Genomic DNA, 19870 nt, shown 5'->3' with positions numbered 1-19870 from the left:
AGTGAGGTTAATGATTCAGAGCCTTTTGTGATGGGTTGTGACTTGTGAATTTTGCTGTCTTGTGAGGAGGAAAGTGAGGTACTATACACACTGCCCTTAGCACAGTGCCCCGTTTATTGTGAGTGCTCATGCCGTTTGGTGCCAAGACGACACAATAACAACGTGAGCACATGACATTTGGTGTGACAAGTCATTGAACGTATTCAAATGTTGTGACCCAAAGATGTAAAACAGATGAAGCGCCTGGGTTTATTAGTCCTGTTGATTAAGACACAGAGATTGTTTGGAATTGTGAACATTTAAAAGACATACCATCAGAGCAGAAGTATTTTGATTTTGATACCTCGCCAACAGAAAGAATACAAAACCCATCTTTAGAAGAGATAGAATAATGGTGGCAAAGAGCGACTTTCCCAGCGAGAAAAATAGGAAATCATGGTGCTCAATTAAGTTTTGCCTTTGCTCTTTATTTCCCTATGAACAAACCCTTAAATGGCCGCCATCACCACCTTCAGGTGCCTCAAAACCATTTTTAAAAACGTTTTATTAGGGGCTCACACAACTCTTATCACAATCCATACATATACATACAATTGTGTAAAGCACATCTGTACATTCATTGCCCTCATCATTCTCAAAACATTTGCTCTCCACTTAAGCCCTTTGCATCACAGATCTTTTTCCACCTCCCTCCCTGCTCCCCTCTCCCTCATGACCCCTTGACAATTCATAAATTATTATTTTGTCATATCTTGTCCTGTCCGATGTCTCCCTTCACCCCCTTTTCTGTTGTCTGTCCCCCAGGGAGGAGGTCCCATGTAGATCCTTATAATCGGTTCCCTCTTTCCAACCCACTCTCCCTCTACCCTCCCAGTATCGCTCCTCACACCTCTGGTCCTAGAGGTATCATCCGCCCTGGATTCCCTGTGCCTCCAGCTCCTATCTGCACCAGTGTACATCCTCTGTTCTGTCCAGACTTGCAAGGTAGAATTCAGATCATGATAGTGGGCGGGGGGAAGCATTTAGGAACTAGAGGAAAGCTGTATTCTTCATCGGTGCTACATCACACCCTGACTGACTCATTTCCTCCCCCCTAGACCCCTCTGCAAGGGGATCTCCAGTGGCCCACAAATGGGCTTTGGGTCTCCACTCTGCACTTACCCCTTCATTCACTATGGTAAGATTTTTTTTATTCTGAAGTCTTATACCTGATCCCTTCAACACCTCATGATCGCACAGGCTGGTGTGCTTCTTCCATGTGGGCTTTGTTGCTTCTGAGCTAGATGGCCGCTTGTTTACCTTCAAGCCTTTAAGACCCCAGACGCTATCTCTTGATAGCCTGGCACCATCAGCTTTCTTTGCCACATTTGCTTATGCACCTGTTTGTCCTCAGAGATCAAATCATGGAGGTGTGAACCCAATGATATGACTTTTGTTCCTTGATGCCTGATAACTGATCCCTTTGGAACCACATAATCACACAGGCTGGTGTGTTCTTCCATGTGGGCTTTGTTGCTTCTGAGCTAGATGGCCGCTTGTTTACCTTCAAGCCTTTAAGACCCCAGACGCTATATCTTTTGATAGCCGGGCACCATCAGCTTTCTTCACCACATTTGCTTATTCTCCCGCTTTGTCCCGACCGCTTGTGTTGGGAGGGTGAGCATCATAGAAAGTCAATTTAATAGAAGAAAGTATTCTTACATTGAGGGAGTACTTGAGTGGAGGCCCAAGGTCCTTCCACCACCTTAACACTAAACCTATAAATATAGGCACATAGATCTATTTCCCCATCCTCATATATATATTTGCATATGTACATGTCTTTGTCTAGACCTCCATAAATGCCCTTTGCCTCCCAGCTCTTCCCTCTATTTCCCTTGATTTCTTCCTGTCCCACTCTCATGCTTCGACCCCACCTGGGTTTCAGTAATACCTCTTAAAAGCACTGGAGCAGTGAAGTGGAACAGCAAGGGAATGAAGCGGCAAGGTCCCCAGGGAATGCTGAAGGTGGACTTTGGGGCCAGGGCATGGTGCCCCAACAGACTGGACTGGAAAACACTCCTAAAGGCCAACAAACGATCCTTGAACTAACTACAAGCTTTTCTTTTGTGTTTTGTTTTGTTCTTTGTCAGTGGTTTGTTGTTGCTGTTTTGTTTGTATATTGTTGCTTGGTTTTTCTCTGTCTTGTTTTTGTGCATGTTATTATCTCTGCAGGTCTGTCTAAATAAGATAGGCTGAATGCAGAAGCTGGAGGAAAAACAACAGGACCGACAGTTCTTGGGGGGAATGGGATAGGGAGAGTGGGGGAGGTGGGGGTTAAGGAAGTGGTGTTAACAAACCCAGGGACAAGGGAACAACAAGGGATACAAATTGGTGGTGAGGTGGGTGTGATAGGCCTTGTAGGGCATCATCAAGGGTAATGTAATGAAGAGGTATTGCCTCAAAACCATTTAAAGAGATGTTGACTGTTTCTCATTTTATATAGAGACATACTTTTTCAAAAGTTGGTCATTGGTGATATTTTTAAGTCATTAACCCCCCCCCCACCCCACCCTCATCAACACAGAATGAAGTTTAATCAATTTCTCTACTACACATGACGGACTGTGCACTGCTCATCTCCCAGAGATCGTGTGTTAGGAAGTGCTGCCCCATGGGACCTTATTCTCTTCTGCTGCCCCTCACAGGCCCCCTGTTCTTCAGAACACATTTTGGAAAATACTTGATAAAACCTAACCTTAAACCCACACCACCACCACACCACCCCCATTTCCACATTTGCAGAATTACATGATCTCACCATCACTGAGTTGATTCCAACTCACAGCGACCCTGTAGAACAGAGTAGAATTGCCTCCGTGCGTTTCCAAATGTGCAGTAACTCTTTGCCAAGCTGAAACCCTTGTTTTTCTCCTTTGGAGCTATGGAACCCCAGCTACACCACCAACACACTTAGAATTACATCACGCACGTGCGCGCGCGTGCACACACACACAGTATCTTGGTTTTGTTATTTGGGGGTGGTGTGTGTGTGTGTGTGTGTGTGTGTTTTAAGCAATTTGTGTATAACGGGACTTTGATAACCATGTAGGACATAAGCACACATCACCCCAATACTGTGATTCAAGAGCCATAATCTGAGATGGATGCCTAAAAAGCAGGTTTCCAGAGATTCCTACCAGATCCTCTGCCAGCCTGCCTTCCTGTGGCCAACCTTCCCTCCTAGTTCACCATCTCTTTCTTTTCCTTGTACGTTGTGTTTTATGCTTTCCAGGGTTTTTTCTCTTTGATTCTCTTTCCATCGTCATCACATGGTATTAATATAGCTCTTCTTGTTTTCATTATGAGGTTTCTATTTCGAACACAGTTATTCTAGCTATCTTTATCATGAAGCGGAGGAGAGAGATACGACTTTCTACTTTTGTACAGATGTTCAGACTCAGAAACCCACAGAGGCAGTTTCTACTCTGGTCTGCAGGGGCACTGTACGGAGAAGTCAGGAGAAGTCAGCGCCACGGCAGTGATTCGGTGGGGGTTCAGTGCTTGTTTGTTTTATAATGAAGCCTTTCCACCTTCACTTCAGTGGTGGCCTTTCAACAGCTAGGAGTTAGTTTTTCTTTTTGCTGAGTCACCGTTGTTTTGCAAACCTATTTAATCCCCTCCTCACATTTGTTTCAGAATGAGGTAAAGTAAACTCCCTTTTGTTTCCACAGCTACTTTACTGTGCAGTGGGAAATTATATCTACTTATTAATATCTAATAGGAATATACTATATTCATTGTGTTGAATCTCTTTGATGCTAAAACAGCTAGCTCATTGCTGGCATCCGTACTCAGTGGAATAACTGGCCTGATTGTGGAACTGTTTTTTTAGCCGGTATACTTGCATACCCTTAACAATGGTTGTTTCTGATATGTTTCTGATCGCCTTAGATCTTGAGCAGAACTAGCAAAGAAAAAAGTTACAGTGGACTATAAGTTACCTATGAGCTTGCTTTTGGTGTCTAAGGAACCATCGGAATTGTTTAGCATTTTAATAGTTGCCAACCAAGGAAGTTATCGCTTTTAAAAGTATGATTGTTTAATGAAAGTACTGATGTTGGGAGGACAAATCTCAACAGGCACAGCTGCTTTTAAAAATAATACAGACCCTTAAAAACACTAGCTCCACATTACCATATTATAAAACAAGTCCAGTTATTCGTTATTTAAAAATTACAAAGCTCACGGACACGGAGTGGATTCCACCTCATAGCGAACTGCCCCTGCGGGTTCCTAGTCTGTAAATCTTTACAGGAGTAGAAAGCCTTATAGTTAAAATAGTAGTGTGAAGTAGAAACCTGATAATGGAAGAAACAATAAGTGAACTACATTAATGCCCATGCAACAGAACCTTACTTCAATCTAAATCACTATTTCTTTGGAAAATGTTACTTCAAAGACTGACTGGGAAGCCAGAGCCCTTCTCCTTGGTGCTCCGTTTCAGCGAGGACAAAGTGCACCTGCAATAAAAGCCCAGACACCCTTTTTTCTTGAGTCCATTCTGACTCACAGCAATGGCCCCATGAGGGAAAAGCACACCGGAGAACTGCTTTTGACGATTTCCAAGGCTGTCCATTTTTACAGACACAGCCTGATACTTTTGCCCTGCAGAGCAGCTCATGGGTTCTAGACATGACCTTTCAGTTAGCAGCTTCGTGTAGTCACCTCGCCACCAGCATGTAGGACTTCCCCATTTTCCCCTTTAGTTCTGGGGCTGGAGCGGAGCGGTAGGAGCTGGACTGGCCTCCGATAAGATTCAAGCAGCCTCAAGAAGAAAGAAGTAGGCTCTTTTCTAGGAAGATGAACTGATGGGTTCTTCAGACTCAGATGAAGAACTCCCTGATTTTGATGTTGCACTGCCAACTATAAGGTCAGCAGTTTGAAACCTCTAGCTTCTCTCCTGGAGAAAGATGAGGCTTTCTACTCCTGCAAAGAGTTACAGGCTCAGAAACCCACTGGGGCTTACTCTGCCCAGTAGGGTCGCTGTGACCTGATGACAGAGGCTTTGGATTTTGCTGAGTGCTCCTTTTCAGCCTCGTCCAAGACCAAATGGAGGCCATGCCTCCTAAAAACAGGGGCCTCTAGACCTCCTCGTCATAGGATTTTTAGTCCAGGTGGGTCTGTTGATCTGATCGATTGAGGTTTTTACGATATTCCATACATTTTCAAATTTGAAAAAAAATGTCATATTAAGACAAAAAGGCAGACACTGTGCTGCGTGTGATAGGAATTCACTGGTCAGAGGTTGTATCGACTACAGAAGCAGCAGTACCTCTGCTCAGTGTTTGCTCACAGCATTACTGTCCTCCATCGTACTTAACAGATGTACCTGTGTTCATTTGTATTCACTTAATGACTCAAGGTGAAGCTGATTTTGCAGGACCAATTTAAAATGAGCCTTTAAATGGTGGATTTCTTTGGAGGTGGTATAGAGAAGAGAAGGGTTTAAAAAAAAAGATATTTTCTTGAGAAATATTCCAAGTTTAAAGTCTTTAAATGAAAAACAAATCAGCGGGTTACAACCCCTTTGGGGGTTCAAGCGACCCACTTCACAGGGGTAGCCTAATTCAAAACAGTAGCAAAATGACAGTGATGAAGTAGCAATGAAAATAATGTGATGGCTGGGGGTCCCCGCCACATGAGGCACTGGATTGAAGGGTCGTGGCGTGAGGAAGGGTGAGAACCACTGCTCTAAATGGTATGGGTAGCAGCCACATATCAAACTCGTACTTGAAATTTAGACACCCATGAGCCTGTTAAAAACTGAGAAGTGTTGTTTTAAAGAAACGTGTGTTTTTTGTTGTTGTTGTTTTCTGTTGGGTCTCCCAGCTGTGAAGCACAGGAGGAGTGGATGCATAATGAGAATAACTGATCCCAGGGGATATAGGGAATTCAGGGGTGGGGTGGGGGTGAAAGGGAGGGAAGAGGATTTGAGAAGTCAGTAATGAAGGTGGAAGGGGAGAGAGCGCCAGAACTGAGTGACTGCACCACTCATTTTAAAGGCGATTGAACCCTGGGGGCTACTGGGGCGGGGAATGCGCTAAGATTGATGTGGTAATGATTGTACAATTCTCCTTGATATGACTGAATGGCTCAACTATTAAAAGTAAATCAATGGATAGTATTTTAAGAGAAGAAAAAAAATGGTTTAATTTCGTTTACTGGATTTCTTCCGTTTCATTGGCTGTGGAAACATATCTTTCCCCCAGAAATTTTAGCTTCTCACAGAACCCCGTAACTGAGGGTCACAGATAGGAGGAGACTCAGCTCAGAGTGGGACAGAGGATGGCCAGCCTGTTCTCAGGTGATACAGGGAGTTGTGAAAGCGACTTGGGACCACACGCAGTACAGGGAAACCTCAAGCAGTGTGCTAGGAGATGGCCCGTCGGTCAGGCCTTTCCCTGGATTTCCTGACAGCAGAGAAGCATTTTACCTTCTCTGGGGAAAGTACTAACGTGTCTTCTCTTCTATCACATACGTGTTCTCCCCTTTCAACTTGGGCGACCAGTGACCTAGAACCTTTAAGAAAATGTACAAGGGACTAAATTACTACTTGTACAAGTCCTAAACTCTAGTGCCACTTTTAACTTGTAAACAAATTCAGATGTTCTCATTATTTAAATCAGTGTTTATTGCATCTCATAAACTTTTAACATCTTTTAAACAACAAAGCAATGGGAAGATCCTAAAGCAGTTGACAGCCAAATTTATAGATTGATGAACGGAGAGGACATAGGGTTATTAACTGCAGTAGGATTATGGTATGTTGTTTATTTTGCTAAGTGCAGTGCTTCTGTACTTATAAGAAAACATTTTAAATTTATTAAATATTTGTAAATTATTTTTATATCTTTTACAGCTGAGTACACAGACTGCCTTATCTGTGTTTCTGTAGCCAGAGACATGACCTGACACCCGGATAACCAGTCTTAAGGCGATTGGGTGACTGGCTGGTGCACCATGGAACTTAAAGTATGGGTGGATGGAGTTCAGAGGATTGTGTGTGGAGTCACTGAAGTTACTACTTGCCAAGAGGTTGTAATAGCCTTAGCTCAAGCCATAGGTAAGTGATTGGACTCCCTGGGTGTCCTTTAACATTTTATACTTCCTTTGGTTATTATATTTTCATTTGTATTTTGCTTGCTTTTTGAATATAGATAGCTAATTGGTTTTGTTTCTTTGGTTCAGAAGTTTATCTCATAAGCACAAACTCCTTATTATCATTTCTCTTGCTTGGTCAATCTGTCTGAGGCTGGCTTATACAGAGGAGCAAAGCCAGTGGTGCTTATATATGTGTCTTTAAAGAGAAATTTATATCCAGAAAAGGACTCCCCTAGTTTGAGAAGTGGGCAGGTTCCAAGTCTGTGGATCAGATGTTGTGTTGGAGGCTTTTCCTGACTCATGTTGCATGTAGGGGCTGGTGAGCCCAAGATTAGCAGGAAGACAACATACTGGTGGCTGATGAAGTGAATTAATCCAAAGTTAGCAAAGCATCCTTGTGGCTGCAGAGGCCACGGTTGCAGATTAGATGGCAGGCCGCTGGCAGCTCTCAAGATTAGTAGGCAGTATGGCAGGTTCAAGTCCAAAGAGCCAGAGGTGGCTGGGCCAGATGCAAGGTCCAGACTCAGCAGAAGGCAAACAAGCTACCGTGTATACTCGAGTATAAGCCGATCCGGCTCAGCCGAGGCACCTAATTTTACCACAAAAACTACATTAAAAATGTGCTGAAAAACTCAGCTTATACACGACTATATACGGTAACCCAGAGCTTCCACGTTGATTGGAGGCAGGCAACATCTCGGAGACTTCCTTCCAATTACAACAGCAATGCCATCTGAGTAAGGGTGTTGCTTCCAACCTTGATCTTCACCCAAAACAGATCCCACTGTGACAGCGATCACCTTGGATTAGATCATATTATGGGAAATTAACCAGGCCTTAACTGCCAAACCACTGAGAATTGTGTCCATCACACCTACTTCCCCCAGGTGTGCTATCTCGATTACAGTCTGTGCTGTTTCTTCGGTCTGAATGGTTTTGGAATTGAAAACACAATCAAGTAGACAACATGTTTCTTCATTAAGATGATGTGTTTTGTTTGTTGGGGTTTTTAAAAATCATTTTATTGGGGACTCTTACAGCTCTTAGCACAATCCATACATCCACCCATTGTGTCAAGCACATTTGTACATATGTTGCCTTCATTTTCAAAATATTTTCTTTGTGCTTGAGTCCTTGGTATCAGCTCACTCTTCTCCACCCTCTCCCTCATGAACCCTTGATAATTTTAAAATTATTTTTTCATGTCTTACACTGACCACTGTCTCCCTTTATCCAATTTTCTATTGTCCATCCCCCTGAGAGAGGCTTCTAGGTTGATCATTGTGATAGGTTCCCCTTTTCTCCCCCTACCTTCCCCTTCCCCTTCCCCTCCTGGTATGGCTACTCTCATTATTGGTCCTGAGGGGTTTATCTGTCCTGGATTCCCTGTGTTGCGAGCTCTTTTCTGTACCAGTTTACATGCTCTGGTCTAGCTGGGTTTGTAAGGTAGAATTGGGGGTCATGATAGTGTTGAGGGAGGAAGCATTAAAGAACTAGAGGAAAGTTGTATGTCTCATCGGTGCTATACTGCACCCTGACTGGCTCTTCCTTGTGTGAGGGAATGTCTAGTTATCTACAGATGGGCTTTGGTCTCCAGACTGCACTCCCCCTCATTCACAATGATAGGATTTTTTTGTTCTGAGTCTTTGATGTCTGATACATGATCCCATCGATGTCTCATGATCACACTGGCTTGTATGCAACCATATGGGCTTGGTTGCTTTTCTGCTAGATGGCCACTTGCATATCTTCAAGCCTTTAAGACCTCAGACACTATATCTTTTGATAGCGAGGCACCATCCACTCTCTTTACCACTTTTGCATTTGCACCCATTTTGTCTTCAGGGATCCTGTCAGGAGGGTGAGCATCACAGAATGCCGTGTTATTAGCACAAAGTGTTCTTGCATCATTATATATAAATGTATTTACATATGTACATGCCTGTATTTAGACCTCTATAAATATCCTTTGCCTTCTACTTCTTTCCTCTGTTTCCTTTTACTTCATCTTGTCCCACTATCATTTTCGACCTTCATTCCGCTTTCAGTAATTCCTCTCGGTTACATTACATTTGATCAAGCCCTACCAGGTATCCTACACCTTCCTTGCCATCAATTTTAGATCACTTGTTCCCTGGGTTTGTTGGCAATTCCCATTCCTTTCTCCTGCCTCCCCCCTCTCATGTCCCCCCCCCCCAACTGTCTGTCCTGTTGTTATCTTATCTAGATAGACATGCAAAAACAGTAACAACAACAAAAAAGAAAAGCCTATAAATAGTTCCAGGTCTGTTTGTTGACCTTTAGGAGTGTTTTTTGTGGTCAGGTCTCAAGGGGTGCCATGCCCTGGCCCCCAAGTCTATTTTTGATATTCCTTAGGGACATCATTGCTTTGCTCCCCTTGCTGCTCAGCTGCATGCCTTCAGTGCTTCACCCAATGTGGTGGGGTCGGGCAGGCACAGATTTGGTTTTCTAAAATCTCCCCACGCAGTAAAGGTACAGTTGCCAAGGACATTGCTGATATTGGTGACCTCTCCTGGCTTCCTCTTACATTCTGGCCATGCTCTACCATTTGAGCTTACCTTTATAATATCCTGTGCCTTCCCTCCTTTTGAATCCTGGCACAGGACATGAACAACTACATCAGTAAATCGAGTAATGTGGTTTAAGTGTGTACTTGTCCCTGCAATCCTTCATTTAAGCAAATACATATTAAGTGGAAATTATCTTCAATAACATACTTAGTGATCAGCGCCTCTTTGTCTTTGAGGGCTTTATCAAATTTTTATTTTATATTTTGCTAGTTTATTTGAAAGTGTGTCAAGCTAGCTGAGGATTGGAATGCATCACGATGTCACTATGACACGTGGCATTTGGTGGCGATGGGTGTACCACCTGCACTGTGGCAGATACACTCATAACTGATAGAAAGACAGGGGCTCTCATGCAGTACAGACAGCCTCCTCTATTTCCCTCTCATGTGCTCAGACAGTGCTGAGAGCCCTAGACTTCCACAGCCAACAGCATTCTCACTTCATTACGGGTAACATTTGGGGCCTTGGGTTTAATTATTTATTACAGAGATGAAAATTAAAGCAGTTGTATTTTATTTCTTTGTATCCCTTACCTACTTACTTATTAGCAAATGCCTCTTTTTAAAAAGAGCCCCATGTAATTTACATGAATTGAAATATATAGCTTTGTTTTGTTTAGTAAATAACTAGGATTAGAACCTGTCTTTGTTACATTTGGGAATCAAGTCAGGGGCTGTGTTAAAAACAAGGCGTGGGTGAGTGGTCCAGTAAACTGCACCTGTCCCGATGGCAACCACGTTGCCTGCTCAGAACTCCAGGAGGGGAAAGGACCCACATGTGGTATGCATTTGTCTACTGCTGACTGAAAAAAATGTACCTGTTTGTGAGCAATCTAAGAAGTTTTAACTAAATATACTCTTCTCCCATATTTTTATTATCTCAATGATTCAGCCTAAGATCTATTTTGAAAAGTTGACAACTTGAATGCAGATGCTTTCTAATATTCTTTTAAAAGTTGATTAAATGCCTCTTTGAACTCGGGATTCATGTAAGAGATGACTCAACTGGCCAGAACTATTGATTCCTGCGTCTGTTGTGTGATGAGATTATCTTAGCTTTGCAGTCAGTATTTTTGATATATACTTGAACATGAAAACTGTCTTGTTATTTGAGTTATTGGTAGTCAGAGCCGCAACACTAAATTTTTTTAAATAGATCACTTTAGCCTAATTTTTCCTGGACAGAAGAATATAGAGCATTAATTAGGGGAAACTGCTGCCATAGCCAACAATCAGAGAAGTCCCATGGCTTACCACAGAATAATCAGCTATATGCTATTCAGAAGGTAAAGACTGACTAAGCAAAACCACCAATCATTCCAAATGATTCATTGTACACTGGCATCTTGGGCTTAAATCCTTAGAGGTGCCCATGGGGGCGGGCCCCATATGTAAACTCTTGGTTGCAACCTTTGTCGAAAAATCATAGGAGTTCTATCAAAATATGACCCTAAACACACACATTGACAATCTACAAATATGTATGTCAGCTAATACATATTTTTCAATGTTAGCTCAAATGTAACTCATGTGAGAGAAGAGGTGAAAACAGAACTTATTTTGATAAAAGATAATTGAATATATGGGGTTTTTTTAAGTGTGGTAAAAATATACACAACAAAAGATACACCAAATTAAAGAGTTTCTCAAAATAAAATTCAGTGGCATTGATTGTAGTCTTTAAATTATAAAGCCATTTTCCCTGTCGTTTTCCAAAGTACTCCTCTACAATTAACCTAAACTCACTTCTAAGCACAAACCTCCCGGGACTCAAAGTAACTGAGCAGGAAAGAGTAGAGATGCCCCTGTGGGTTTCTGAGCCTGTCAGTCTTTATGGGAGCAGACTCCGCGTTCTTTTGGAGAGCCATTAATGGTTTTGAACTGGTGATCTTGCGGTAAGCAGCCCAGTACCTCTGGTACCCACTAATTAGATTTGATTTGGATACCTTTGCTTAATACATAGAAATGAAATCATACAGGTCATAAGCATTAGTCCCTTGTGACTGCTGCATTTCACTGAGCATATTGCCCTCAAGGTCTCAGCCCGTGTTTCGGCCCTTCTCGGGATTCTGTCCCCTTACAGTTGAGTAATAGGTAGATAGCGCGTGTTGTATGTCTGAGCATCTGTGAATGCACATTTCCATCGGCTTCCACTTTGGCACTATGTGTCAGCACTTGTACGTGTCTCTGCTTTGTCGCTACTTTTAAATTTCCTAAATATACCTAAGAGCAGAACAGCTCAGTCGTGTAATTTTACGTTGAACTTTTTATGAAGAAACACCCACCTCTTTTCCTCTGTGGCACTATCATTTTATTTCCCCAGCAACAATATGTGAAAGTTCTTTTGGGTGTTGGAGGTTTGTTTTCATCGTGAATTTCCTAATGGGCGTCTCGTTGTACATCTCACATTTGCATCTCCCTAATGGGAAATTAAGGAGCCCTCTGTGTTGCTGGGTAGATATTACCTGCAACGTCAGCAGGTCAAGCCTGCCAGTTGCTCCACAGGGGAAAGATGGTGCTTTCTACTGCCATAAAGATCGACAACCTTGGGAATCCTCTGAGTCAGAATCTACTCCGTGGTACTTGGTTTAGGCACTGGCAAACTACATATTGCATTGTGCAGTGCTACTGTAAAAGACCTCTGTAGAGTGTTTAAAAACACAGGTGGTCATTTTGAAGATGAAAGGGCACCTGCAGCAAGCCATGGCATTCTTGTTCGCCTCATAAGCATCAGAAAGCAGAAGAGTGAACAAATTAAGAAGACCAGAGAATAGCTGATGCCTTTGATTTGTGGTATTGGTGAAGAATGTTAAACATACCATGGATGATCAGAAGAATGACAAATCTATCAAAGTGGTACAGCCAGAATACTCATTAGAAGCAATACTGGCAAGACTTTATGAGTACTTTGGTAGAGGGTCAGAAAACAACAATAACAAGATGTTCAAGAGATGTATTGCTGCAGTAGCTGCAACAGTGTTCTCCAAGAGAAGATCAGTTGTGAGGACGGTGCAGGACTGGGCAGTGTTTCCTTCTGTTGTGCTAATAGATCACTAGAAGTCAAAACTTAACTTGATGGTACCTACCAACAATATTAGCCACTAAGGCGTTCTGGGGGCACAGTGTCGAAACACTGATAACCAAAAGATGATCCGTTCAAACCCACTCGTCATCCTAGGGAGAAAGCCATGGCATTCCGCTTCTGTAGTCACAGTTTTCAAAAAACCTCTGGGCCAAGTGCTACTCCATCTGATAGAACCACTATGAATTGGAATTGACTTACCCCTTGGAATATCCTCTTGGGTAAAATATCTATGTAAGTCCTTTGCCCATTTTTGCATTTTTCATTGTTTGACTATATTAGAGTTGTACAATCATCACCACAATCCGTTTTAGAACTTTATCCTCATTTTTAGAACATTATCCTCATTTTAATAACATACTCATTATTATAAGTACCTCTTTTTCTCCCAACCTCCCTCGCATAACCCTAAGGAACTATTAATCTAGTTACTGTCTCTATAGATTTACCTATCCTGAATTTCACATAAAAAATAAAACCCTCGATGCAAAAGAAAGCAGGAAAACAATAAAAACAAAAAATAAAAATCGGTCTAAATTTAAAAATGTAACCCAACTATATCAACATTAATTCACTTGTCGCACTCTCTGATCAAAACCCGAGGGCGTTCAATGAAGGCTTAATCCCCATGGGACACTGCAGATGAATTTTAGGTTTGCACGTTCTCTATAGCCTTTTGTACACCAGGTGCTCAGATTTTAAGCACTACTACCAATCCCTTTTTCTGATCTTCGATTTAATTATTTACAACCCTTAGATCGCACAGGCTGGGGTGCTTTTCCCAAGGTAGAAAAGTGGCAAATATATGGTAGTCTTAAATTTCCTATTATCAAATTACCTCCAAAGCAGGAGGTTTGAGCCAGTCTGGTGACCTCTAAACCCAGGCATTGGAGTAGCACTCCTTTCCCCCTCCTTTCACTAGAGCATCCCCACTTTATGTCCACAGGAGTGTCTCTCTTGCTTTGAAGTGCAACAGGTCTGTTTAAGGTTAATTTCTGCTCAGATTTTTCTGGCTCAGATCCTTGTGATGTGACCTGAGTAGGATGCTGTACACCTCTAGAAGACAAAATCCAAAATCTAAAATCCAGTTAGCCTTTCTAGTGTGAGGCCTGGGTCACTAAGGCTGTCAAGAAACTCCTTTAAAAATGCATGATTAGCCATGTAGTATAGGGTGGATTCCCTACCTTGCAAGGGTCCATAAAAGCAATGACAAGTTGTTTGCCCAAGGGAAAGCCCCCACTCTACCCACCAACAGAATTTTCTTAGAGACAGACAGACACACACATTCCTACTGGAGTCTTTGTCCATAGGGTATATAAAATTTTTATATCTTTCATTATTGAATATATGGCTGCCCAAATTTTCTTTCCTATCTGTGAGCTACCTTTATACTGCTTTTAAGTCCTCTGATGAGCATAAGTATTTTTTGAGGTCCCAGCATCTGTTTTCTCTTTTTCTACATAGTCTTGTTTTTTTATATATCCCTAAAATCTGGATCCCACAACTTCTCCCATTTATTTTCTCAAAAATTTTATAGTTATGTTTTTACATTTAGGTCTTTGATCTATGTTGAATTGGTTTTTCTGTATAGTATGAATATTTTGAAAATACAGAAATCCTTGAATTAGGTAATGCAAATAGAGGACATTCACATCTTTGCCTCTGAACCGGCCTTTGACGGAACGACTGAAAGTCAACATGAGAGTAAACATGCTCCCACTTAACGCAGCAGTTAAACTGCCCAGCAAGAGTTCAGTGTGTGTTTGTTCACTATACATGATGGCATCCCAAATTAAAATAATCTGTTTGCAACATTGTAAATCACCAACACAAGACGGATGTGGCTTAGCACATAGCACAGAAGTAGAGGGCATAACGTTGGTGGTAGTTGCAATCTGCTCAGACTTGAGATACTCTCATGTGTGCAGAGTAGAAAGGTCCTTGGTCGTGATAAATGTTAGCTATTGTATTTGTTGATATTTGTTTATGTAATTAGCACAAGCAGAGTAAATAGAGCCTAGGTACTCTAAATTTTTATCTTGTAGCTGCATATAGTCCCTAAATGAATATGCAGTAATTCTGTGGTATTCATATCAAGACATTGGAGAAAGCTGCTATGACTGATCTCTCTGGGGCTGAATACACAACTAGCTGACAAGTAGTATTGTACTGTGGCACTCATCCTAGAATAAAGCATCTGTGGGAAGAGTTACCTTAATATAAACGGGTATCCAAAAAAATAGGAATTTTTTTCCAAAGCTATCTTTTTTTTTTTTTTTTTTCACAAAACCACCTTATCACCTTCAAAGTATTCTCCAGTACACATAGTGCATTTGTTAAATCTGCGATTCCATTCTTGGAAACATTTTTCAAACTCATCTGGACGGCTCAACAGCGCTGTGCTCATTGTTTTCTTCACCTCTTCTGCATCCTCACACCACTGTCCTTTCACGTCCCTCTCCATTCGTGGCAAAGAAGTCACATGGAGTGAGCTAGGTATGTGGGGCAAAAGAGGTATGATGTTTTTGTTGCCCAAAACTGGCACACTGAGATGGCTGTGTGAGCAGGTGCATTGTTGTGATGGCAAAACCAGTCCCCTGTTTGCCACAAAATCAGGCCTTTTTTGTCGCAAACGGTTTCTGAGTCTTCTCAGAACCTCTAAATAGAAAGCTTGATTGACAGTCTGACCTGGTGGAATGAACTCCAAATACACTATCCCCCTCACATCAAAAAAAAGCAAAACAAATGAGCTTCATCTTGATCTTTGATTTTACTTTATTTGGGGAGCAAGGTGACGATGATGTCTGCGAGGGGCTTGATTGATGTTTGATTTGGGGGTCCTAAGAATAGCACCATGTCTCATCACCAGTAATGACCTTGGGGAAAATCTGGGTGCCTGAGCTGTTTTTCAAAGCACCACATGTTTCTACCAGGCGCTCTTCTTTCTGGTCAGTCAGAACTTGAGGCACAAATTTGCCAGCAACCCTTCTTGTTCCCAAATCTTCCATTAAAGTTTGCAGAACCCAGCTCCAAGATATAGTCCAAATGACTTCCCCATCTCTTCAGTGGTCCATTGTCGGTCTTCAAGCAAAAGTGCACGGACTTTGTTGACATTTTCGCCCATTCTGGAGGTTAACAAACGTCCAGAATGAGGTTTGTCATCAGTCAACAGTTCACCTTTTGAGAAATGAGAAAACCACGCGTACACTTGAGGTTTTTCTCTTAGCACTATCCTTGTAAGCTGTGTTCAACTTCATCACAACAGTTTCTGCAGCATTTTTCTATAGTAGGAAACAAAATTTCATAGCTCCATGCTGTTCTCTGAAATTGTCCATCACAAAACAAAAAAAAAAAGTTTGAGAGAAACTGCTTTTACAAAAAAAATATATACCATGACCAGAGAGAACCTTCTCAGGTGACACCTGTCGGTGCACTAACTCAGAGCAATATGTTCACTTGGGGTGGGGATGCGTACTACGAAAACTTCACCCAGTGAAGCTTTTTTTCCATTGTTTGGGGGGGAGGGATTCCCCTCGTATTTTCATTTTGACTTGAATAGTATAACAGAAAACTCACTTAAAAATTTGCATAGTAGCTTTCTGTCATTGAGAAATTGTTTAAAATGTTGTTAGTCCAGGCATACTCGAGAAATGCATATAAGAGAACTTTATATCAAAGAGCATTTGTACATTAAGAAAACATCCCAGCCCAGATCAAGTCCTTAGGTCCAATATTACCCCAGAGATCAATACTAGTCCATAAATTCCTCTTTAGACTCACAAAACACATGTAACAATAAGTCTTGTGGATCCAGTGATGGTGGAAAAAGCACTGGCATGGGTCTCCATGTGGCTTCTCCAGCACCAGGGCTCCGGCTCTTATCAGTGTAGCTCCATGTGGCTTGTCAAAGGGATGGGATATCTTGCAGGGAGTGAGTGTATCAGGCCTCCAAGTGAGCTATTTATCTCTGTTGCACCTTCAAATGTAGTCATGACAGGCTAAACTCCACCTCTTCACTCTTAATAGTCTCAAGTTGACACCAGATTATTTAATTACCACAAATATGTTAAGCTTTAATTTTTTTTCACTGATAAAATATTCATGATACCTCTTCTGCTTAAATCACAGAGCAAATGAAGGTGGTGTGAAAGCATTAGCATTTTACAGGTGATAAGATGATACAGAATAAGTTCTGTTACAGAAATAGGAGCTCTAAGTTAGCTTGGAAAAGATCAGTTAGATTCTCTAGAGTCTATGTAAGAATCCTGGAATGTATCATGCCAGTATAAAAGGTCCATCAAAATGTTTATAGCTTAAAGAATAAAGTGTCTATTACAGAAAAATTCAGTACTGTAGTATAGTTAGGTCAACATAGATCAGCGGTTATCAGTCTGTGGGTCATGACCCCTTTAGGGTTCAAACTACCCTTTCACAGGGGTCGCCTGATTCATAACTAGCAAAATGACAGTGATGAAGTAGCAACAAAAATAATTTTATGGCTGTGGTCACCACAACATGAGGAACTGTATTACAGCGTCCCAGCATTAAGGAGGTTGAGAACCACTGCCATAAATAATACGAATACTCCAGAAATATATTCATATATGTTTACTTTAAATTCATACCAATACAATCATGAGGTCTCATTCTTTAGAGTTTTTTAATGATGTTTTCATATTTGGGGTAAAGAGGATTTGATGCTGAAGGGGAAAAAATCATCAATTAAAACTAAGAATTGCAAAGAGGATTTGTGATCAAATGCTCAATCGAATTTATATCCCTGGGATTTGCCACTGCTTTTAAAAATAATTGATAGATGTATTGAGAGATAATAGATGCATTGAGATTTATTGAGTTATGCATATAATAATTTAAAAGATAGATACATATAATGTAGTGATTTGATTGTATGGCTAAAAAGAAATTTCCTAAAATTGTAAACATGATTGCAGTCTTTTTGTGGTTTTTTGTTTTTTTAATGATGGAAAGGAGCATAATGTGTCTGAGTACTCTCATTTGAATATTTGAGGTTTGGTGTATATTTCAAATTCTCCATATTACTTTTATAGTCATGTTTTCTGTTTTAAATTAGATGACTATAACATGTTATCACATTTCTCTTTAATCTGTTCCAGTCATCCAATAAAATTCAGTATCCTCTAAAATCGTCCTAAGATCAAATAGTAATTTAACTGGTAAAAAATGATCTGTTTTGAGAATTATGATGATTCAGAAGAACTCTATGGGGATCAAAATGACGATGTCAAACCTGAGGGGCAGCAAGAATATTTAATGGGAGAGGACCAACGCTTCCTTCTGGTTGTTCAATTTTGCTTACATCTCAAAATGCTGTGCATTAACATTACAAAGACAATCCATTTCTAAATGGCATTATAAACACAGGCAGAGTTTAAGAGATTTGCAACACATATTCTGGAGGAACACGTTCAATCAATAATAATCATTTTGTGGTTTTCTTCGTTATTAGACATTTATGCTTGAGAGGAATTGAACCCATATGTTTCAACTATGTAGAATTTTAACCTGTATTTTATTTACCATTATGTAATTGAGTCACAGTGGTTCACAATCTTAGATTGCCCAAGCTTCTTAAAAGAGAAATGCTGTAATTAGACAGTGAAGATGATCCTTTTCAAATAAAATTTTATATTTAAAATTTTTTATTGGTTAATACTAGAACCACATAACATATAAGTTATAGCTAATTAATAGCAGGAGAGACCAGTCCCTGGAGAAGGACATCATCAAGTGAGGTAAAGTGGAGGGGCGGCTAAAAGGATGAGAATAGAACCGTGGATGCAACTACAGGCTCAAACGTAAGAACAGCTGTGAGGAGGGCCTGGGACTGGGCATTGCTTCACGCGCTGTCCATGGGTCACTTGATGGCGCCTAACAACAACGAAATAACTAGATGGGTCCATTTGGTAACATGTACCAAGAGCAGTTTGTCAGAGGAATTTAAAACTATCTAAATGAACTCTTTAGGCTGTGCCAAGTATGAGTATTGGGAAAAATTGTTTAATTCCTGTATAAAATATTTAAAACCTAATTTTCATTATAAAAGTATAGCTGACATTTTTCATATTGCTGAATGGATTTTTCCCACCTTATAGCACTAAATATTCTTGTTATTATTTTATTGGAGGGTCTTACAGCTCTTATAACATTCCATACATCAATTGTATCAAGCTTATTTGTACATACGTTGCCATCATCATTTTCTAAACATTTACTTCCTATCTGAACCTTTGGTTTCAGTTCTTTTTATTTCCCCCTCCCTCTCCGTGACCTCTGATCAATTATAAATTGTTTATTTTCATATTTTACACTGTCTCCCTTCATGGTTCTGTTGCTCATTTCCCTGGGGATCGGTTCCCTCCTTGCTCCAATTCTGTTCCAGAGGGATTTATCTGACCTGGATTCCATGTGTCCTGAACTCTTATCTGTACCCATCTACATGCTCCGATCTAGCCAGAACTGAAAGGCAGGATTGGGTCATGATAGTGGGGGGTGAGGAAGCTTCAAAGAACCAGAGGAATATTATGTATATCAATGCTATACTGAGCCCTGGTTGACTCATCCCTTCCTGTGACTCTTCTGTGAGGGGATGGCCTATTGTTTACAGATGGGTTTTGAGTCTCTGTTTGGGTCTGATGTCTGCTACCTGGTCCCATTGACACCTCCTGATCACACAGACTGGTTTGCTTCTTCCATGTGGACTTGGTTGCTTCCCTGCTAGATGGCCATTGACTTAACTTCAAGCCTTTAGGTTCCCAGATGCTGTATCTTTTGATAGCTGGATATCATAGCTTTCTTCACCAAATTTGCTAATGCACCCATTTTGTCTTCAGTGATTGTGTCGGGAGGGTTAGTGTCACAGAATGTCAGTTTGTTAGAACAAAGTGTTCTTGCATTGAGGGAGGGCTTGAGCAAAGGCCCAAAGTCCATCCACTTCTTCAGTGTATTTCCATATAAATATATGTACATAGGTCAATACCTCTATTTGTACGAATATATTTGTAAATGTATACACC

General features: G+C 41.0%; 1 protein-coding gene across 2 annotated transcripts in view; it reads left to right on the top strand.

The window, feature by feature from the left end:
• RASSF8 (Ras association domain family member 8) overlaps positions 1–19870 on the top strand; it is a 130730-nt gene that overhangs the window by 96508 nt on the left and 14352 nt on the right. For both annotated transcript variants that reach the window (XM_075551974.1, XM_075551973.1), the window contains one exon: positions 6902–7105. In XM_075551974.1, the coding sequence (XP_075408089.1) occupies positions 7003–7105 (103 nt within the window). In that variant the 5' untranslated portion in view covers positions 6902–7002. The remainder of the gene's footprint in view (positions 1–6901; positions 7106–19870) is intronic.

Source organism: Tenrec ecaudatus, chromosome 6, assembly GCF_050624435.1.
Source record: "Tenrec ecaudatus isolate mTenEca1 chromosome 6, mTenEca1.hap1, whole genome shotgun sequence".
Lineage (NCBI taxonomy): Eukaryota > Metazoa > Chordata > Mammalia > Afrosoricida > Tenrecidae > Tenrec > Tenrec ecaudatus.
This window is presented reverse-complemented; position numbering and strand designations above follow the sequence as displayed.